We start from the raw sequence: 20,206 nt of genomic DNA, 5'->3' as shown, positions 1-20,206 counted from the left end.
GGATGGGGGAAAGCACATTTGCAGAGGGCTCCTGGGTGTGCCATCATGTATGTTGATGCAGCAGATCCCTTAATTATCCCATCAAGTTTTCTTTACCTTGTTTTTGATGAGATTGAGTGTTCAGCAAAATTGCTTTAATCCCTGTGAAATCCCTTGTGGATTTGGCAGGGTGTGGCCTTGACAGAGTTGTTTTGTTGTGTGGGTTTTTTTTCTTTCTGAGTGTGTGCAGGCAAATGGCTGCCTCCCGTAGCCTGATGCTGAGCCGGACCGGTGGGTGGTCAGGGAGCTGAATGGGGGATGTTGAACGGTTGCTGTGGCACTGTGTGTGAGCACCACAGTCTGCAGTCTGGCCCTTGTGTGTACACAATCCATGAGATTGGGAAAAGAGAAGATCTAGAGCAAATTACCATCTTGGTTGGACTCTGGCACATTTCAGAGCTTCCAGCTCAAACAGAAAAACAAGGAACCATGCTTGCAGCAGTTATTTTTGGTGGAGAAGGATAGTCCCTGCAAGGGCTGGAGGGCTCTGCTTTTCAGGGCTATCAGCTGGGCACAGTCATCCTTGTCTTCTCCATGAGGTGAGACTCATTTCAAGCCTTGTAGCCCATGGGCTCTCCTAGCTAATTTTCCTGGCTGGGGAAAGACATGATGGTTTCTCGGAGCTCCCAATGAAAACATTGCCTGTTGGGGTTGGATTTGTTTCAGGGCTGGGCAGTGAGGGAAGATTGAGATACCCTCTGGGAGCTTGGAGGGTGGGAATGGGCCTTCTGGACAGCAGGGTGGTGGAGGGGTTTGGTTTCTCTTCCCTGCTGCTCTTTTTCTTTAGAGGGAGGCTGTTGTGGTAGGCAATGCCATCTGCTTTTCTTTGCTGAGGATTTTTCCTCTTCCAGACCCAGTATTTTAGTGCTTTGAAGCATCTTCAGCCCGGGATGGAGCATGTGGGGTTCTGCATTGTCCCATCTAGGAATCTGGCTCAGCCAGGGACTGCAGCTGGGATGAGTCCCTCTGGGGTTCGTAATGAAAATGGGGGTCTCACCACACTGCCATGCATCACCCGGAGTTTCTCTTCCCAAGCCCTTGACCCCCTGGCTGGTCCCATGCTTGAAGGGGGTCAACAAGCCAAGCATGTTTGGGCTTAGCCAGAGCAGCAAGAACCTCACCTGCTGGGTTGAGTTTCTCTCCCTCACTTGGGACCTGCCCAGCTTTACGCCTCTGCTCAACCTCGAGGAGAATGAAAGCCCTTGAGGAACTTGTGGTTAACAGGCACTTAATTGATTCTGAATAATCCTGACAAGTTTTTGCAGTCCTTGTGGTAATCACCTCTCTTTCCAATTGAATAGCTCGGGCTAGGTCTGTATGGATGCCAGCTGTACACTGCTTGGCTGCATTCTTTCATTTCCAGCTCATGCTTTCCTTTTAACCCTTCCATTCCCTGCTTCTTCACAGAAACTGCCAATGGGGATGGTCTTTTCAACCTCCTTTCCTTGCAGACACCCTGTTCTTCACCTTCACTAGGATTCTGTTTAGGGAGCCTAAAATGTGGAATGTGGTGAGGTCTTTTTTTTTTTTTTTTTTATTTGGCAGAGTAAGCAGATAAGCTAATTTATTTTTTTACCTCTATTATTATAGACTTGGCAAACTGATTTGAGGTGTGAGGCATGCTTATAGCATGACAAGCCATAAATGACTTGAAGGGGCTGGGGAAGGACCAGAGGGAGAATGTGGGGTGCTGGGATGTGGGGGCACAACTCTGAGCCCGAGTGTAGTCCCAGAACTGCCCCAAATTGTGCTTTCATTTTGTGGGAACACAGCGCAAGACTGCACCGCATTCGTCATGAGCCTGTCCCTCCATGTGTTTAGGTAAAGGGTTGTCCCGCTTGGAGCTAAAACAGATCTAATTCTGCTCAGTGATTTTTACTTTTCAGTTAAGTCTCTTCTAAGTGACTGCACTTTCTGAAATCAACAGCGTGTTTTCCCAGACAGTGTCTGCTTCTAGGAGTGATAACCTTGATGTGTGTTGTTAATGCCAAGGAATGGGAGGCAGAAAGGCTCTTGCTTATGCTTGCTCCTGTAGCAACCACGGTCACTGTTGATTCTTGTGCTCCATGTTGGGGTCCTGGCAGTGAAAAGGGTCGCAAGCACGTAAAAAGGTCACACCTGCAGGGAGGAGTGAACTAGACAAGTGACCCAAACCTGACCAACTAAGTATTCCATCCCACATATGCCATATTCAGGAGAAAGCTGAAGGATCATGAGGGTCAAGCTTTCTTCTTTGATAGCCGACATACGAGGAGCACTCTGTTCTTCTGTCTTCGATCCTGATCTGTGCATCCCCGAATCCAGCTCCTGCATCTAGTTCCCATCTGCTGCTGAGTCCAGCCTGGGGCTGCCCCAGTGCCAGCCTGGCAGCATCAGTGGTGACATATTATCATCAGCAGGTTGGGTTTGGTATTGGTTTTGTATATATATCTCATTATTTTCTTATTTTTATCATTATCTTTTATTTCGATTGCTTCATTAAAGCTGTTTTAGTTTTCTTCCCAGTCTCTCTCCCTTATTCTCTTGCTTCCCCTTCTGGGAGGGGAGAGGGGTTAACAGAGAGTGTCTGGCATTCATTAGCAGCTGGCCCAGCCTCAACCCTTGACAAGGGTGTGCTGTGTTTGTACTCTCTGTCTCTTCCTCTGTCCTGGACAAATTTTCTGCTCATGTGTAGCACTTCACTATGTAAAGGGATATTTTTTCCCCCTCTCCTGCTGCCTGCGGCATAAGAGGAGATATGTCCATCTCCCTGTGCCCTCGAGACTGCCATCCCCGCCCCAGACCCTGTCATGGGGAACAAAACCTCATTCACTTTGTGCCCCTTCTCTTGGACGCGCTCTGGGCTGGGAGCTGGACTCCTCATTTAGCCCCCTCCTTTATGGGCTTGAGTTAATAATATTGCTTTGGTGATGGGGGCTCCACGGTGCTCGTGGTCTCCTGGCTGCTCTGGAACACCTCCAAACCCTCCTTGTGCCCCACAGGTGGGGCTCCACGGTGCTCGTGGTCTCCTGGCTGCCCTGGAACACCTCCAAACCCTCCTTGTGCCCTACAGGTGGGGCTGCACAGTGCTCGTGGTCTCCTGGCTGCCCTGAAACACCTCCAAACCCTCCTTGTGCCCCACAGGTGGGGCTCCACAGTGCTCGTGGTCTCCTGGCTGCCCTGGAACACCTCCAAACCCTCCTTGTGCCCCACAGGTGGGGCTGCACAGTGCTCGTGGCCTCCTGGCTGCCCTGGAACACCTCCAAACCCTCCTTGTGCCCCACAAGTGGGGCTCCACGGTGCTCGTGGTCTCCTGGCTGCCCTGAAACACCTCCAAACCCTCCTCGTGCCCCACAGGTGGGGCTGCATCGGTCTGGAGAAGACCGTGCATGTGGGACAAACGAGCCTCAGCCTCTCTCTGCCCCCTCCATGCAAAGCCTGGGAAGGGTCAGGAAGGGAGCCAGGGCCATGGGCGATTCCTGCCTCCCGCTCTCCCGTTACAGAGCTTGGCTCAGGCCTTCCCTCTGCCCCAGCCCCTGCCGCAGCCCTCCTGGCTGAGCCCGCCTGCAGCAGGGCCCGTGGAACCTGCTGCTCCCTGGCCCCCGGTCAGCTCCGATGCGCAGCGGCAGAGCGATGCTGCAGCAAAGCATCCTTCGCCTCTCCCTCCCCTTGGCAACCCCCGGCCTGGGCTCCGGCATCCCTGGAGCGGCCGCTTCCCACCCCGCGGTGCGGGACCCCGCTGCCGCCTCCCCAGCGCTGTGTCTGCGCGTCGTCCCCATCGCTGCTGGCGGCAGCTCGCCTCCGTTTGAGCGGTTTCTTTCCCGGCTTCCCCCTGTGCTGCAGGCTGGGAATGGTACGGTCCTCCCTCCAGCGCCCGTGGCTCCGTGGATGTTGCTAGAAGGTGAAGGCACCAGCGCAGGCTGCGGAGGCTGCAGCGGTTGCAGCCAGCCCGGAGACATCCCGGGAGAAGGGGTGGAAGGGACTCGGCGAGGAGGCTCGTGCTCCGCTACGGCCTTCTCCCTCCTGCTCGCGGGGTCTGGCGGCATCGCTAGCGAGGAGCCATGACCCAGGGGAAGGTAGGTGGGAGGCCAGAGCTGGGATGAGGAGTCGTCTTGCATAATTGCTGCGTGTTTAGAGGGGAGAAGTGGGTTGAAGGGAGGGGGTTTAAGGAATAAAGCGATGGCTGTGGAGGGGGGAACTGGGTACCGGTGCGCAGCCCAGTGCATTGGCCCCTGGGATGGGGGTGTTTTCAGTAGGGGAAGGGGATGGAGGGCTATGGCATTATGGGGCTGGGGGCTGTTTTTCCTGGTGCTGGATGCGCAGCTCCACACCGCTGTTGGACCCGTGGCTGTTTCCTCCACCCATCCGGGATGTCAGGGAGCTCAACGGGGTGCTTGTGCTCTCCCAGCCGTGCCCCCAGCAGTCAGCCCTTGGCACCTGCCTTGAGCACCCCCTTCTTGGTCCAGGGAGCTCTGGATTTTGGGGGCTCTCCAATGCTCTTGAGACCCAGGAGGGGGAGTTTATGCATCCTCTGCCAGCACCGTGCACCATTGCCATGGCAACGATGCAGGAGGCTGCCTGGATGCAGGCAGCACTGTCCCTCTTGTATCTCCTTGGGTGTCTCTGGGGGTTTTGCACGATATTGGCCACCCTATGCCCAGGGGCTATATAACAAAGGACAGGGTGAGGACAGTCCCTATGAGCTGGCAGAGGAGGTGGCACAGTTATCCTGAGGCAGCTGGATCATCTTGTGGTGCACATCCCAGCCTGGTAGCCTGGTTTTATTTTCCAGGGCCTGTTACACCTTTAATTTCAGACCACCTTACAGGGACTGTGCTGTCTGTTGCAGTGCTAGTTAGTCTGTGTGCTTCGCTTTGGACATTTTGTGGTTCCAGCCCCCCATCCCCATGATCCATGGGGATGCTATCCCTGACACGGAGCTGGCACCCACTTTGGCAGCAAGGGCAGGATACCAGGCTCATAACTTATCCCAGGGTGACAAAGAGCTAGAAGGTTAAATGGATAATGTTCCCAAGGAGAAGCAAGTTCTCGGGTGGCCTGAGGCTGGCTCTTTGTTGGGATTTCATAGTCTGAAGACAGGGGATCCCAAGTCCCTTAGCTGCGTCTTCAAATTACACAAAGTAGCCAGGTTGAGCCTCTGGATGGGCAGAGAGCAACGAGCTAGAAGAGAAAGTTGGAGGGCCAAACCAGAGCATGTCCTGGGGGGTAGGAGAAACTCCCCGAATTGCGGGTGTGAGTAGAAATGAAGGCGTTCATGATTTTCTGCCCAGTAACTGAAAGCTCCTTTTTAAGGGGAGATTTAGGAAGAAGTAGGCCGAAAAGCAAAGAATGTTGGATGCTTTCTGGTGTTACATATGAGCCTGAGGCACCATGGAGGACCCTGGGCAAGGCTGTGTCTCCCCTCAGACCTGGTTGCCTATAATTTTTCATCCCCTTTAACATGTCAGGTGTTTTCCTGTCTCCCCTCAATCACATCAGAAGATGCTCCTTCCTAGGGGTGCAGGGGTGAGGCCATTGCCAGCCCACAGGGGTTGCTGCGTGTCCTTCCAGTTCCTGACCCCATCCTCCAACAGAGGGACCCCCAGACCTCTGTCTGTGCCCTGTTGGGTTCTCATTGCAGGGCAGCAGTTTCTGTGCTGTTTTTATGGTCTAATCTCTTTCTCCACACCCCCCCTCACCTTCTGTGCAGCTCTCTGTGAACAACAAACCCCCCAACTCTGAGGGGCAAGGGGAGAAGAAGGACAATGCCACGGCTCCACCAGCTCCCCCAACCTATGAGGAGGCGACAGCGGGAGAAGGGATGAAGTCTGGTGCTTACCCTCCTCCCCCATCGGTCCCGCTCCACCCCAGCTGGGCTTATGTCGACCCCAGTAAGTCCTTCTGTGGCTGTACCCTGGGTGAGCCCCTTGCAGAGGGGGTAGAGGGGTGCAGAGATTCCCCCTACAGGCTTGAAGAGAAGAGGGGAACCAGGGATGTGGTGCCCAGTGTGGTCCGTGGTAGAGCTCACCTACAGCTGTAGCTATAAGGCATGTAAGAGTATATATGCATGTAGAAGCCATTTTGCCCAACCACTAGACCACACTGCCTTCCAGAGGAGGGACTAAACTCCAGTGCTCTGTCCATGCTCTCCTTTCCAGTACTGGGATGGGAAAAATCCCCTCTCCCAGCTTGCTGCACTGGGCAACGCCACCTCCCAGGGCTGGGGAGAGGCCTGGTGCAATGCTCCTGGCTCTGCAGGCAGCAGCCCCCGCTCTAGCTCCTGCTCAACCCCGGCTTTCAAAGAAGCCGCTGAATTGGCAAAAATCGGTGCCGCGGCATCAGTGGTGTCCGGCTGCTGTGAGCCGGTGTTCAGAGCCAGTGGAGGCTAAAACACGGCTGGACTTGAAGGCTGAATTGTTCCAGCGCTGGCCTGTGTGGCCGATGCCTCGGCAAACAAACAGCTTTTCTTCCCTGGGTGCTGCCGGCAGCTTCTGCTTGGTCGTGACAAACAGACAAAGGCTCGACTGTGCCCGACGCAGGGGAACGGCCACGTAGCGGCAAGCTGGGATGGATGAAGTGGCCTGCAAGCGAGCCTGCTGGGGTGGCCAGCTGCTTGGTCAGCACAGCTTGAACTGGAGAGAGAGCGCTGGAGGGACTGGATTTAATGACTCCTGACTCCTTTCTCTCTGCTCAATCCTCTTCCTCTGCTGAGCTTTGCTGACTGCCTGTCCCATCCAGCGGGGACGGTTGCAGCTGCAGGGATGGAGATGTTTATGGAAGGAGAAAGAGCTAAACCCCTCCGAGATGTGTGCGCGCTCTGATGGTTTCACAGACTTCTCCCATTCTCGTTTGCTTTCAGGGGTCAGAAACAGAGGGGATAAATAACCTCCCAGCTTGCTGTAACAACCATCTGGGTCTTTCTGCTGTCGTGATGAATTAGGATGGGTAAAGCCCAAATGGGTTAGGATGCTGGTATTTTGGGTATCCTGGAGGACTTGTTAGGTGATGTGTCACCTCTTGTCCCCTTCCTGACAAGCCTGGCAGAATTTCCTCTCTGCAGCTCTCTGTGCCCTTATCCCTGCTGGTGTTTTCCTCTGATTTCATGTCCTTTTCCCCTTTCTCTGCCCTCAGCCATGCTGCAAGCTGTGGCTCCTGTACCAGGGTCTGGGGATGACACATACCATGGGGCTGTGTCGAACAGATTATATGAGACTGGAAGTAGCTGGAGAGAAGTAGCGTGTGGTTTGGGTTGCTTTCTTTAACAACGAGCTTGGGGCACCCTGTCTCACTGCCTCAGATGTGGCCATGGGTGGGAGGTGATGGGTTCTGGGGACACTAGGCAGGGAGGAGGAAACCCCCTCCATTCCTCTGAGGCATTTAGGTGCTTAATTTGGTGTTTAGATGCCTTGGTTGCTTTGATGCAGAAGGCACTGAAGTGTCCTGGGGATAATACGGGCCTCAGGTGCTCTTGGCCCGCATGGGCGATGACAGATCCGGCAGAAACGCGGGGAGGACGCGCTGCAGAGGTGTCATCTCCACTGGGGCATAAAATATTGAGCACAAGAGAACACAAGGGATTTATTTCCTGCCAGGAATATCTTTAGGATGAGTTTTTTGCAATAAGAGCAAGACCAGTAGAACAGAAGAAATCCAGGACCAGGGCCTTGAGTTTGGCTTTCCTGGTGTCTACAGCCTGTCCTCCGAGTTTGAGAGGGTCTTTCCTCCATCTGCCTGAAGGATCTGAGTATCACTGAGCTAAAAAGCTTTGAGAAGGAGGGGAGGCATCTGTCAAACAGGCAGAGACATGAATGTATAGCTGGTGTAATCACATAAGCCCTCATTCTATAGGAAACCCAGGTGGGGAGACTTAATAACACGGAGGGGAATACTTGCAAGAGAAGCAAACAGCACAGGGTGATGATGTGTTAAGACAACTGAGGTTTCAGTATTTGTTTTTTCTTAAGCATGAGGTCCAGGAGATGGAGAAGGCTGGTTCTTATCTCTAATTTGTGTAGCCAATCTTAGCAGGGGGAAGCTGCTGCTTTGGGGTTCCCCTTGCAGCCCCCTGCCCTGCAATATCCTCGCTGCTACCTTCAGCCCTGGCCGCCGGCACAGTCGCCTTCCCAGCAGGCAGAGGTTTTCCGATGTTTCCCTCCATCTCTCTTCAGGCTGCGGAGCAACCTGATGCTTTATGGCACAGCCTCCCTCCTTGCCCATCTGCAGGGAAACTCCAGCAACCAGAGTTTGTATTACAGAGCCCCCAGCAAAGCGGAGCTGGGTTGTGTGGGGCAGTGGTTTTGGGGGAAGGTACCCTCAGCCGTAGCACTGGAGTTTTCTCCCTTGTTTAGGCTTGCTGCTAAACCATTCTCTGACTCTCTGCATGGAAATTGGACAGAAAAGCTGGCTGTAATGAGCTGCTCTCAGCGGAGAGGGCACACCGTTGACATAAGACACGAGGCAGACACCATCTAAGCTCAGGCAATTACAGAGCAGCGAGGGAATCCTCCTGCACCAGAGCTCCTGATGGGAATGACTGAGGTGCTGAGTCACGGCTCCTCTGGGGGATGCTTTAATATTCAGTGAGGGGTGAGCAAGGATATGATACGAGCCCTCTAATTGCCATTAAAGGTGTGGTGTTACCATAGACAGGCACTAACCCTGGTGTCCGGGTCCTGCTGGAGTTTGCAGCAGTGGTTTCACCTCTCTGCTATCAGAGATGGTCCTAATTAGTTGTGGGAGTGGGAAGGGAGCAGAGTGCATCCCAGCAAGCCTCAGTTTTGCAGTGCAACGAGAAAACCTTGAAATTTGGGCCTTCTGAGATGTAATCGATCATTCGGGTCAGATTATTGCAGTTGGGGAGGGAACTGGGGGGCGGGAGCTGATCCATCTTGCCTCTGCTTCAGGCACGAGCCCGAGCTATGGCAGTGGTGGGTACCCGGGGGACACGGAGATGCTCACGACCTTCAGCTGGGATGACAGGAACGTGCGCAGGGTGTTCATCAGGAAGGTAAGGGGCAAGTCTCTCCAGGCTCAGCCTTGCCTTGTGAAGGCAGGAGGCAGCTCCTGGGCCCTTGGAGGGACGTGGCTGCAATGACTTTGCTGCCTTCCCCGGACTGGGTGGGAAACAGAGAGTCTGTGGGTTGCCCATGGGCTGCCTCTCGTTGCAGGTTTATGCCATCCTGATGGTCCAGCTCCTGGTCACTGCTGTTATTGTGGCTTTCTTCACCTTCTGGTAGGTGTCTTGGGTAGCAGTAACGCTTACTTTGTCCTGTGTATGACCTGCTCCTCAATTACCTGTTCCTTGGGGATGTTGTCTGTTACTGGAGATATGTGAACTTTTTTCCCCATGTGCTCTAGTAGAAAAACAAAACGGAGGGAACCCTGAGAGGTCCTTCAGTAATTCTGCTCCCTCCCCCTCATGTCCTCTGGATGGTGCATCGGCTGTTCTGGATGCTGTCCCCAGCCAAGAGGCCTGGGCTGCTTGCCCCCGAGTATTAACTGCTGTATTTTTCCTTCGGGAGTTATCAAGGCCATCAGATCCCAGCCTACCTCGGCTTCAGGGCCTGGGCCACCTCCCCTTGCTGAAGCAGATACCCCACACTCGAGCAGCGGCTGTCTCTAGCTCGGATGGCTGAGCATTTTGGGCATGTGTGGCTCACGTTGCCTCCAGAATAAATAATGAATCACTGTCAGCCTGAGGATCTCGGCTCCTTCGTCACTTCTTGGAGCAGGCAGCGGCCATTCCCCGAGCGAGCCCGACTGTGTAATTGATAACAGCAGAGCCGTCTTTCCGACTTGACAGCTTGAATTTCTTTCCAGTTGGTCAGGCTGCCGGGTAGATTCAGCTGTGTGGGGTTTTCTTTCCGCATGCCCCGTGCTGCATCACCCTGTGCGTGTTCCCAGGTTTAATTTAGCAGCAACCTGTGAAGGGATTGGCTTTCTTTATGCTTTCTACTTAGCATCCATTTTCTCTGTCTTGCAGCGAGCCGGTCAAGGGGTACATCCAGACACACTCTGCTTGGTATTGGGCTTCCTAGTGAGTATCTCTGTCTTCTCCTATGGCCATGTGTGCTCCAAACAGCTCTGGATGTGGCTGTGGTGATGTGGAGACACTTTTCAAACACTTTTATATCTTGCATGTGAAGAATTGCTCCGATATGTGTGCAGGGGGAGCTGAGGAAATTAATGGATCGCTGAGGTGAGAAGACAAAAAATTTCTCCTAAATGAGCGAGACATGAGAGATGCTGGATACCTCCAAATACCTCCAAAAAGAGGGGTCTACAAGTAAACACATGAGTATTGCTTGCAGAGCAAACCAGGTGAAACTGGGGAGCTCCAGGAAAACAGTGCAGAAACGCAGATATGAGACCTGAAAGGGCACCTAGAGTACCTAGAGGCTTAATTTTGGGATCGTCCCTTTGAAAGCAAGGAGGTTGCTTGGGTTTGGTTCGTGTCGCCTGCCTTGGTATGCAACAGATGTGAAGGAGGGTGCAGGCAGTGAAAGGGGGTGTGTTTGTTTGGAGGTATTAGGATGTTTCTGGCCGTGTCTGAGTGGGGCTGTCATGCCTGGGTCTTCGTCACAGAGCCGCTCGCAGTGCCAAGAATTTGGGATGCCATTCATTAGTCAAGCCTGGTCCAAAAGGTCAGCCCTGAGGTAGCGTAGGCTGCGCTGCCGCGCGTTAGAGTATTTTTGCCGTCGTGCTGGTTTCCTGGATGCCGCTTGTGTTAGTGCTGCTCATTAAGCAGGCAGAGTGTGCGATGCAATTGTCTGCGAACAAGGCTCCGTGAACTTGGCTTTAATTAGTTCACACCCAAATCATGAAATGTGTCCAGGCCTGGAGATGAGACACCAGTTTATATAACTTAGGAAGAAAAAGACCCCAAAGAGCAGTCACAGAAGGGAACTGGCATCAGCACGCCTTCTCGACCCTGAGGAAAAAGGATGTGTTCCTTCTTGGCCAGTTGGTAGATTGGAGAAGCAGCGTCGCCTCGTAGGGAGACAAGACCAAGCTCTGCTCTTTCAGTAGGAGCCATCACACCTTGGGCCAGCTGGGGGTGGGCTCTGTACTTGAGGGACTTAAGTTTTTTTGTCTGTCCCTTCACCTCCCAGCGAGCCAATCCTTTGCTCCATCCCAGTGTCTCCAATTGCTTGTCCTGATCTGGGTCTGGATCTCCTTGGTACACAGAGATCCCAACTCTGTCTACTCTGTAAAATAAAAATGGGTGCCCCAGGGTGTTTTCCTGCTGCTGGGGTGATGGCTCAGAGGGAGTGAAGCGAGAGGAGATGTGCAACAAGGGATGCAAAGGAGATGGACAACCGCAATGGCTCTCTTTGCTCCCTACACGCTTTCTTTCCATCTATTCAGCCGTGTCCACTCCAGCTTTCCTGGTTTCCCCGTGGGAGAGCAGTGCTCAGGTTTATCTCTGGTGCGTTTATCATGGCCTGTGGGTTTTGCCGTCACGTTCATTTATTAGACCTAAGGTGACTGGCTATCGTGCAGCCATCGGCATGCTTGGAAGCTGCTTTTCCCCCCCAGGCGCTGGGTGAAAGCAGGTTCCCACTGTGCCATAACCCATCAGCACTGTGGAAAAACACCCAGGCTGCGTGACGTCCAGAGCAGAGGGAGACCATCCCTCAGCTGTTGGAGTTTTTTTCCCTTTGAAGGGTCAAGTTATGTGAGATAAATAACTCTCCTGTGACCTGGGGATGGCTTGTGCAACAGCATATTAGGCTGGGGTCTGTGAGCTTTGCTGACCTTAGAGGATCCTTCTGCTGTTGAACTCTTCCTCGAGCGCTGGTGCGGTAACATGGGACCAGATCCCTTCTCCGACACAGACCTTCCACCTGGCCTTAGGCAAGTCACTTTTACCGGCCCTGTGAATCTTGGTTCAAGTGCTGTTGAGATCCCAGCAGGCTGCCTTGATCCCACCAAGCCAGGAAGGTGCCTAGAAATGAGGGGCAAAGTCCGGCCACCTCCATATGAGCAATTTGTGCACTGATGAGGCGTCAACAAACACCTCTGGGTACTCCATCTATGCTGGCCCTGAACGTTGCTCTGCTCTAAAAGCATCCTTCAGGTTTTTCAGGGATGTTTGTGCTGTCCCACCTTGGGGACACAAAGTAGGCAGCTGTGAGCAGAAAATGGCTTCAGTGAGAGGCAGTAACTGCCCTGCTTCCCTCCCAGCCTCAACTTCTGGCACGGCGCTTGCGTTTAAACAGTGCAGCAGAGCACTGGAACTTGTCAGGTGGAGACTTCTCTCACAATGCTGGGGTTTTCCTCCTCAAACTGCTCTTTTTTTAATCTTTTTTGCAGTGCTGTTTTCTTTGTGACCTACTTGATTCTTGCTTGCTGCTCCGGACCCAGGTAAACTACTTTCTTTTTAGGTTTGAAACAGCCCCACAAAATGAAGGATGAATGTTTTCTTCTTGTTTCAAGCATGACCAACTATGTTGTGGAGATGGGCTGGGGGTCATGCTGACACCGCGACGGCGGGGACTGAGGTGGCAGCTGTATTTGCAGGCCTGCTGCCGTCGCGGGTTGCTGCAATACAGCGTTACAAGCTGAAGCCAAATTGCAACTGGGAAGGAAGTCACGGTGCAGCAAAAATTGTGTTGCTGTGGAGCTCCCAATTCTCATTATTGAATACTGCAGAGGGCGGTCGTCTTTGCTCTCGTGGAGCAGAGCTCTGCTGGCTGCTCTGCTGGAATATCACGGGGACATTTGCCCTCTGGGTCCAGGAGCTCCCCAAATGCACCCTCATTCCCAACAGGATGACTGTCCCCTTGCACCACCCATTAATTAGATGGCCCATCTTCTGCGACCTGTCGCGCAGCGCTGCCAGCTACCTCTGCCCTCTGCGGCGCAGAGCTGACCCGTCTCTGTTTCTTCACTTGCAGGAGGTATTTCCCATGGAATCTGATCCTGCTGAGCATCTTTGTGAGTAGCACATCTGGACAGCATCTGCCCTGCCCCCTGCAACCAGCCTGGGCTTCATAATGGCTCCAAGCAGGAGAGATGCCTGGTCTGGATTCCTGCAGAAAGCAGGAATTTCATCCTCTTAATTGCCCTGCGCTTGGGCTGAGGAGCTGTAATTGAACTAGAATGTGATAAGCAGGAAAGAAGGGAGCCTCTGTTTAAAACAAACAAAAAAAAACCCCCCACAACGAAATCCAAACAAAAGAAACGCCTGCAGAGGCTGTTCAGTGGTGGGAGCTTGGGGTATGGTGCTGGAGTCCTGTGCAAGAGGGGTAGGGGGATGGAGAAGGTGGGACTGCTCTCAGGGTTGTGACCTGCCCTCGTTTTAACCCGCCCTGTGCATATTAATCACTGGAGGATTAGAAACTATGCAAAAAATTGCTTCTCTTGAGCATCCGTTTGAGGCTTCACTGCCCTTATCGCCGTAATTGAAATATTTTATCTGTTGCGTGTCTCTCTGGGACATGAATGCAGAAGTAATGTGGTTCTCTTTCCCTCCCAGACACTCTCCATGGCTTATCTCACCGGCATGCTCTCCAGGTAGGTTCAGTATGCGGTCTCTGGATGTCTTCTGGTCCTATGTCCTGTCTCTCTCTGCAAAAAAAAAAAAATCCCTGCTTCTGAAATATGGGCCCCCTGATCTCTCTGGAGCTGTTCCAGTAGCCACACGAATCCTGACCTTCTGAAAATACATTTAACGAAGCTCTCCAAGACCTGTGGTGTCCCCCCTTCTCTGTCACAGCCGAGGCAGCACAAGGTAGTTCCTGGCTATGCCAAATCCTATAGGGGAGCACCACAGAGCCAGGGGCACGGCAGTGTCTTTGTGGATGGGCTGTGGGGGACTGCCATGCACTGTGATCTCGCCTTTCCCACCAAGCAGCACTCTAGCAGATGGGGCTGGAGTGAGACAAGGAGTTTTTTCCAGCAGTTTCAGGGTTGTTTGGGGTTTTTTTTTGTAGTCTACAACTTGCTCCCTTTTGCTTGTGTTTTTACTGTTACAATCTGCTCACAAGATCAGCCCTGGTTCACGTGGGTCCCTGGTGATGAGGCAGATGAGCCAGTGGGTGTTGATGGATGAGGACAAAGAAAGTAGCGGCTTCAGCAGCTCGGGGAAAATACCAGCGATATCGCTCTCCAGTCAAACCGAAGGGGAGAGTGGGGACTGGTTTTTCTTAGGGCTGAGCCTGGTGCTATAACCAAAATCCGAGTCAGACTCGGAAAAGAAATTACAACCTTGACGCTGACGTCTCTCTACCTGTTCAAACCCCTCCTGCCCTGCAGTTCTCCAAGACCCAAACCCCCGTTAAGAGCACATCAGGGGTGTGACAGTGGCTACAGCTTTCTGATGTCTTATTGTGCTCCCATGACATTTGTCATTCTATTTTTATTACCTCCCAGTTTGAATCCTCCCCCTTCTCCATCTGTCCATGGACAGATAGATTGTTTTTTTTTTTGTAGTAAGTCCCCATCTTAGCCGCTTATGAGTTCCCAGGAGGGATAGACATGCCCTCCTGCCTATCCTCTTCTATTTAAAGCAGAAGGAAAACCCATAAAGTCTTTTTTTAGTGTTTTCTATCCTTTCCTCTTTAGATTAAGGGAGGACATTGATAATTGCAGTGCTGTTTGTGCCTCTAGGACTCACGCTTTTCTTGTACACCTCTGCTAAGCTTCTGCCTGTTGTCATCCCTCCTTCCCCCTGTCCCCGTGGGAAACACTGAAAAGTGGTTTTGCTGTTCATTTTGCAGCTACTACAATACCAAGTCAGTCCTCCTGTGCCTGGGGATCACAGCCCTGGTGTGCCTGTCTGTCACGATCTTCAGCTTCCAGACCAAGGTGAGTTTGTGGGGATCAGTCCCTCTGGGAGAGGCACCTCCCAGGGGTAGGACATGAGGTCAGGTAGTGCTGGGCGTGAGGTGTGAAGGGGCAGGTCTGTAGGGCTCTGGATACGACCTGAGGAGTGCTGGGATGTAAAGTGAAGGTTACAGGGTTAGGACAGATGCTGGGGTGAGGGATGTGTATGTGAGGGTATGTTGGGTGGTTTTTGGAGGCTTAGGCTGTGGGGTACAGAACAACACTGGCACAAACGTCTATGGTGGGCTTTTGGATTTCAGATACGTGATGGGCACAGAGTTCTTGCCCACGGCAATAAAAGGGATATGGTAAACGTTTGGCTCTGCGTGCCACGCAGATGGGTGGTGGGTTATGGGACGCGAGATGCAGACGAAGCAGTTGCCGTGTGACAGCACGAGGAGTGTGTGCTGCTGGAGAGTCCTTCCCTGTGGACGCGGGGAGGTTTGGCTCCCCTCGCTGCCTCCTGCTTCAGCCCTCGGCACTTGTAACGTGACGTTCTTTGCCTCTGCAGTTCGACTTCACCTCCTACCAGGGCGTCCTCTTTGTGATGCTCATGGTGCTTTTCTTTGGTGGCATCATCCTGGCTGTGATCCTGCCCTACCAATATGTGAGTAACGACCTGTGCCCCTCCTTCCTCACCCAGTGCCACCAGTCCTGGTGTAAGGCTGGGAACTGATGAGCCCAAAGTGGGCAAACTCCAGGGCTTGTGAAGGGTGTCCCAGAAAATGTGCAGAAACACCAGAAGAAAGAAAAGGCAAGACCAGGAGGCTGTTGCCTGGTGGTTGTACAATCGAATAGCAGGTGGTCGGACAGCACTGGCCTCCTGGGCTTCGTAGTGATCCCATGGCAGGTCACATCACCTACTTGTGCCTCAGTTTCCCCTCCAGTAAAACCAGGATAGTGCGCGCATCAAAGCCCTGGCCTGCCCCATACAGGGCTCCGGCCCCGGGTTCGGGGCAGGACCAGGGCCCCGGCCCCGGGTTCGGGGCAGCCCCTGGGCCCCGGCCCCGGGTTCGGGGCAGCCCCTGGGCCCCGGCCCCGGGTTCGGGGCAGCCCCTGGGCCCCGGCCCCGGGTTCGGGGCAGCCCCTGGGCCCCGGCCCCGGGTTCGGGGCAGCCCCTGGGCCCCGGCCCCGGGTTCGGGGCAGCCCCTGGGCCCCGGCCCCGGGTTCGGGGCAGCCCCTGGGCCCCGGCCCCGGGCAGCCCCTGGGCCCCGGCCCCGGGCAGCCCCTGGGCCCCGGCCCCGGGCAGCCCCTGGGCCCCGGCCCCGGGCAGCCCCTGGGCCCCGGCCCCGGGCAGCCCCGGCCAAGTGCAGTGAGGTGCCTGTCTGGCCAGACCTGGCTGTGTCCACACTAACACCAGGCACCATCTTTCAGTGTTTAAATCTTGAGGCTCAAATTTCTCAGAAATAAGCACTTCTGGAGTGTGATTCAAACCCCAGGGACAAGTCCTGATGACGAGTGACCACCTTATCGCTCCTGCAACTGCTGCCAGCCTCTCTTGCGTGGGTCTAGCCCCTTCCTTTGGCCCCTGTGCCCAGCTGAAATCTTGGAGTGGCTTGTGACCACGCCTGATAGAGGGTTTGGCGTGGCAGTACGAAGTGTCTGGTCTCCATCCAAGAGTGTCTCGTTAGGTGAGCTGTCATTCAGGCGAGAGCCTAACAGACTCTGGAAGATGCTGGTGAAAGAGGGAAGGTGTGCAGGGCTGTGCAGCCACCATCAATCATCCTGAATGCTTGCTTGAGCTGAGGACAGAGGCACCCAGCCTTGATCACAGCAGCCTTTAAGTGACCTCCAAACCCTTTGCATCTCGCCTGGCTTCTCTGGGGACCTGACTCATACTTTTAAGGGCCAGACCTGCAGGAGACACTCCCACTGGTACTAGCCCTGGAGTTGGTCTGATGATGGACAAATAGACAGGTCAGTGTTTCCAAAACCAGGGGCTTGGATTTTGGTTGTCTTGGCTTGAGATCACCTCTCCCTTATGCAAATGTGAGGGTAACCCAGCTTGCAGCGCCAAGCCGCTGCCATTAAACTGTTGAGACAACTACTCTTCATCTTGCAGCTTGTCAAGATAAGCGTAGCTTGAGGCAACCTTGTAATGAGCTTGTCTATCTGGGGAGGCAGGCTGCAATCTCTGGGTTGAATCAGCCATCAGTGTGGGCACCTTTCCCTGGAATATAGGCAACTTCTCCATTAGCGCTGTGTGCTACCGTGCTACAGCAAGCAGGGGTTGGGGTTTGGTCTTAATTCCAGTGAATTTCCTGCTGTGACTCCAGCAGATGGATGCATTTAAGTTGTGCTTGTTAATTAAAGCTGGGTCTGGCGCTCGGAAACATTTAGTGTTTCTTCCCATGGGATCAGCCTCGTCTGGGTAAATAAACACCCTCTAGGGCTGCTGTAAAATGTGTTTCCATCAGGATAATGCTAAGACATTTCCACAGAGACAGCAGCCGTAGTGAAGTAGGCTATTAGGAAACACAAGTGCCTGATCTAGAAGCTTATGAGCCAAATGGACGCAAAGGCCACAGTGAGAGGGGAAACTGAGGCACGATGACCTGTTCTTTGCCTTGAAAGTGCCCACAACAGAAACTGTGGTGGAACTGCAGGTGGTGCAAGTCCATCCTGGGCTATTAGAGCACTTTTCCCGAACTTGCATGCTCCACATGAGAGCTAAGCCCTCTTCTGTGTCAAGTCCTAACTCACCAGTTTTCTCCAAGGCACCGACTGCTGGATTTGTTTCCTTTAGGTCCCTTGGCTCCATGCGATCTATGCTCTGCTTGGTGCCATTATCTTTACTATGGTAAGTGGGTGCTGCTGGTCATGGGGCCTGGGAATGTGCTGGGAGGAAAAATAAGCAAATAGGCAGGGAATAAATGCTTTTTGCCTTGAAGGGGGCTTGGGGAAGGGAGAAAAGTGAGTTGCAGGATCGCAGAGAACTCCACATCCTCAAATGGCTCATGAATAGCAATTATTACAGTGACCTCAGCCTTGTCCCAAGGTGTTGGTGTACGTGACAGCGCTGGTGCAAAGCGTGGTGAGATTGGCAAACCCGCGCTGCATGCGCAATACTAGGTGTGAACAGCAGAAAGCGTTGGGGGGATGGGGCAAAAAGGCATCTCTGGAGCGGGGAAAGCAGAGATTAAGCTTTGGTTCAGCAGTGGGAGCTGGTCTGCAGGGCTCAAAGGGAACCTGGGGGTAAAATGAAGCTGCAGAAGTGAGCAAAGTCAAGTCAGGGCTGGTTGAGTGGGAGTGAGCCAAGGATTGGGTGTGAGGTTGACTACCAGAAACAGATGTACAGAAAGGCAGTGAGAGGCCACGGTTTGGGACTAAGGGGCATTAAGAAGGGTCATTGCAGGCAGTAAAAGCCCTGAAGCTGGGACAGTTTCTCCAAGGAAAGCTGAAAAGGCTTGATTCATTCCTTCAACTGCTCCCCGGCCGTCCCTCCCGCGAGCCTCTTCCCAGAGCAAGTCCCAGCAGTGCCGTGCTTGCCATTCAGGTGTGGGAGTTGTCTGGGAAGATGCTTGGCCTTGCCTCGAGGTGGGGGTCAGGAGGAGGGCTGCCTTGGGGTTCAAGGCGGTGCCCATTGGGCATGCTGTGAATACGAAATTGCTCAACCGTTCTTTTATTAGCTATAAAAGTCATTTCAAGTGAGCTCGGATATTTCTTCTGTGATTCATGATTAAAGACCGTTCTGTAAAGCACAAGTAGGCTAAACATCTTATAATTACCCCATAAACTTCAGTCAGAACCTCAGCTGGTGGAGGCTATTGTGCCAGGCTTGGCATCTCAGCCTGACAACGTCTGGGGAGATCAGTTGTTATTTATGACCGGGGAGGGCAGAGGTGCCAGCTGACCCCAGGCGATGGCAAAAGTGCCCTGCCAGCCCTGAAGAGCTCCGTGCCAAGGTGTCTGTCGCAGGCTAGGTCAGCAGGGGAGTAAAGGTGGGATGGGGGAAGACATCGGGCTTGAAGTCATGCAACAAGGTGCAGGTCTTCTTGCAGCTGGGCCACCAGCCTGCCTTGCAGCCCGTGTTGGTTCCTGTGAGCGCTGTGTCCCTGCAGGCGGGCTGGGCAGTGGGTCCCCGCTGTGATGGCTTCACTGGTAAAATCTGCCCCCTACTCAGTTGTGTTTGTACCTCAGGAAGGCGTTAGCTCCCCGCTGGGTCTGGCTGCCTCTGCTGGCAGCTCTGCAGACCTTGGCGCTGCCCAGGATCTGGCATTTCTTGCTCTTTATTGCTCTCGTGTTGCTGCTGCTGCAATGTCACGTTGGGTTCACGTCACCTTGTTACCCGGCAGGTGTTTCTGAACTGGGGGAAGTTGGGGAATAACCAGTTGTAGGGACTGGCTGGGGACGAACAGGGAGAACTGTTCCAGAGCTGATCCTGGGACATACTGGGGATGGATGAAGCAAAGGAGAAGCTTGGGGAAAAAGCATGAAGGAAGCAGACCTAGAGTGATAGTTTGGCTCAGGGTTTGACTACCAAGGGTGAAACAAAGGAAGGGGAAAGTTGCAGCTTGTTCAGTGCGTTGTTCTGAGCTTTTAAATTGCAGTTACAGCCCATAACAAGTGGTTGCATTTTTGTTCTGGGTACAGTGAAGCAATTGGGAGAACTCCATCATTAGAACCCTTCTTGCCTCCCTGTGCCAAATCTGCGTGTGCCTGCCATTGGGTTTCCTCCTTTTTCCTCACAGTTCCTGGCATTTGACACCCAGATGCTGATGGGGAATCGTCGGTACTCGCTGAACCCAGAGGAATACATCTTTGGCGCCCTCAATATCTATCTGGACATCATCTACATCTTCTCCTTCTTCCTCCAGTTCTTTGGCTCCAGCCAGGAGTGAGTGCAGCGAGGCAGTATCTTCTCTTTGCTGGCAAGATGCAAGTGTTTAAAAAAAAAAAAAAATTAAAAGAAGAGGAAAAGAGGGTAAAATAAACAAAACCAAACCTACCCTTTCTGGCCCACTAGCAGGCTCCATCCAATCAGCTGAGCAAAGCCCCTGGGTTCCTTATGCAGCTTGTATATATGCTGTTAGGCCTTTGTGACCCAGAAAGCAAAGCAGGGCTTAAGTGTTTTGTCTCTTCTGCTCCCTCCACTCCTACTGAGATCAAACCAGACCAGAGACTGGGAGGCATGAGACCAAGATCTTCTTTTCCCCAGAGGCTGTCAGAGTTGCCTGTGTCCTGCACATCACGGGATGCTGAAGTGCTGAGAACAGCTCTGCAAAGGGAAAATAACATTAAGGGGAGGAGAGTAGGGAATTTTGCTTGGATTCTGGCAGGAAAACCAGCTGAACAAAGGGAAAAGGCTAGGGAAATCCTTGAGTCTCCGTGTTTCTCTCCTGCATTCATTTGGAGCCCT

At 53.3% G+C, this 20,206-nt stretch overlaps 1 protein-coding gene across 1 annotated transcript; it reads left to right on the top strand.

Moving 5' to 3' along the window:
• The first annotated feature begins 4,079 nt into the window (after positions 1 to 4,079).
• Positions 4,080 to 19,688, top strand: FAIM2 (Fas apoptotic inhibitory molecule 2). The gene is made up of 12 exons (XM_086478748.1): positions 4,080 to 4,094; positions 5,729 to 5,909; positions 8,922 to 9,025; positions 9,186 to 9,250; positions 10,001 to 10,054; positions 12,334 to 12,384; positions 12,918 to 12,957; positions 13,499 to 13,536; positions 14,742 to 14,829; positions 15,359 to 15,454; positions 17,594 to 17,647; positions 19,539 to 19,688. Exons 1-12 carry the CDS (start codon positions 4,080 to 4,082, stop codon positions 19,686 to 19,688), a joined length of 936 nt encoding a protein of 311 aa, XP_086334874.1.
• The last annotated feature ends 518 nt before the right edge of the window (positions 19,689 to 20,206 follow it).

The sequence above is a fragment of the Leptosomus discolor genome, chromosome 27, assembly GCF_034619465.1.
Source record: "Leptosomus discolor isolate bLepDis1 chromosome 27, bLepDis1.hap2, whole genome shotgun sequence".
In the NCBI taxonomy this organism is placed as follows: Eukaryota; Metazoa; Chordata; class Aves; order Leptosomiformes; family Leptosomidae; genus Leptosomus; species Leptosomus discolor.
The sequence above is the reverse complement of the archived record's forward strand: the minus strand, read 5'-3'. Positions and strand labels throughout refer to the sequence as shown.

Excerpts from the sequence above, each read along its gene's own strand:
- FAIM2 (XM_086478748.1), top strand. Across the intron at positions 12,385-12,917 it reads GCTTGCTGCTCCGGACCCAG|GAGGTATTTCCCATGGAATC; the intron begins GTAAACTACTTT and ends CTTCACTTGCAG. Across the intron at positions 15,455-17,593 it reads TGATCCTGCCCTACCAATAT|GTCCCTTGGCTCCATGCGAT; the intron begins GTGAGTAACGAC and ends TGTTTCCTTTAG.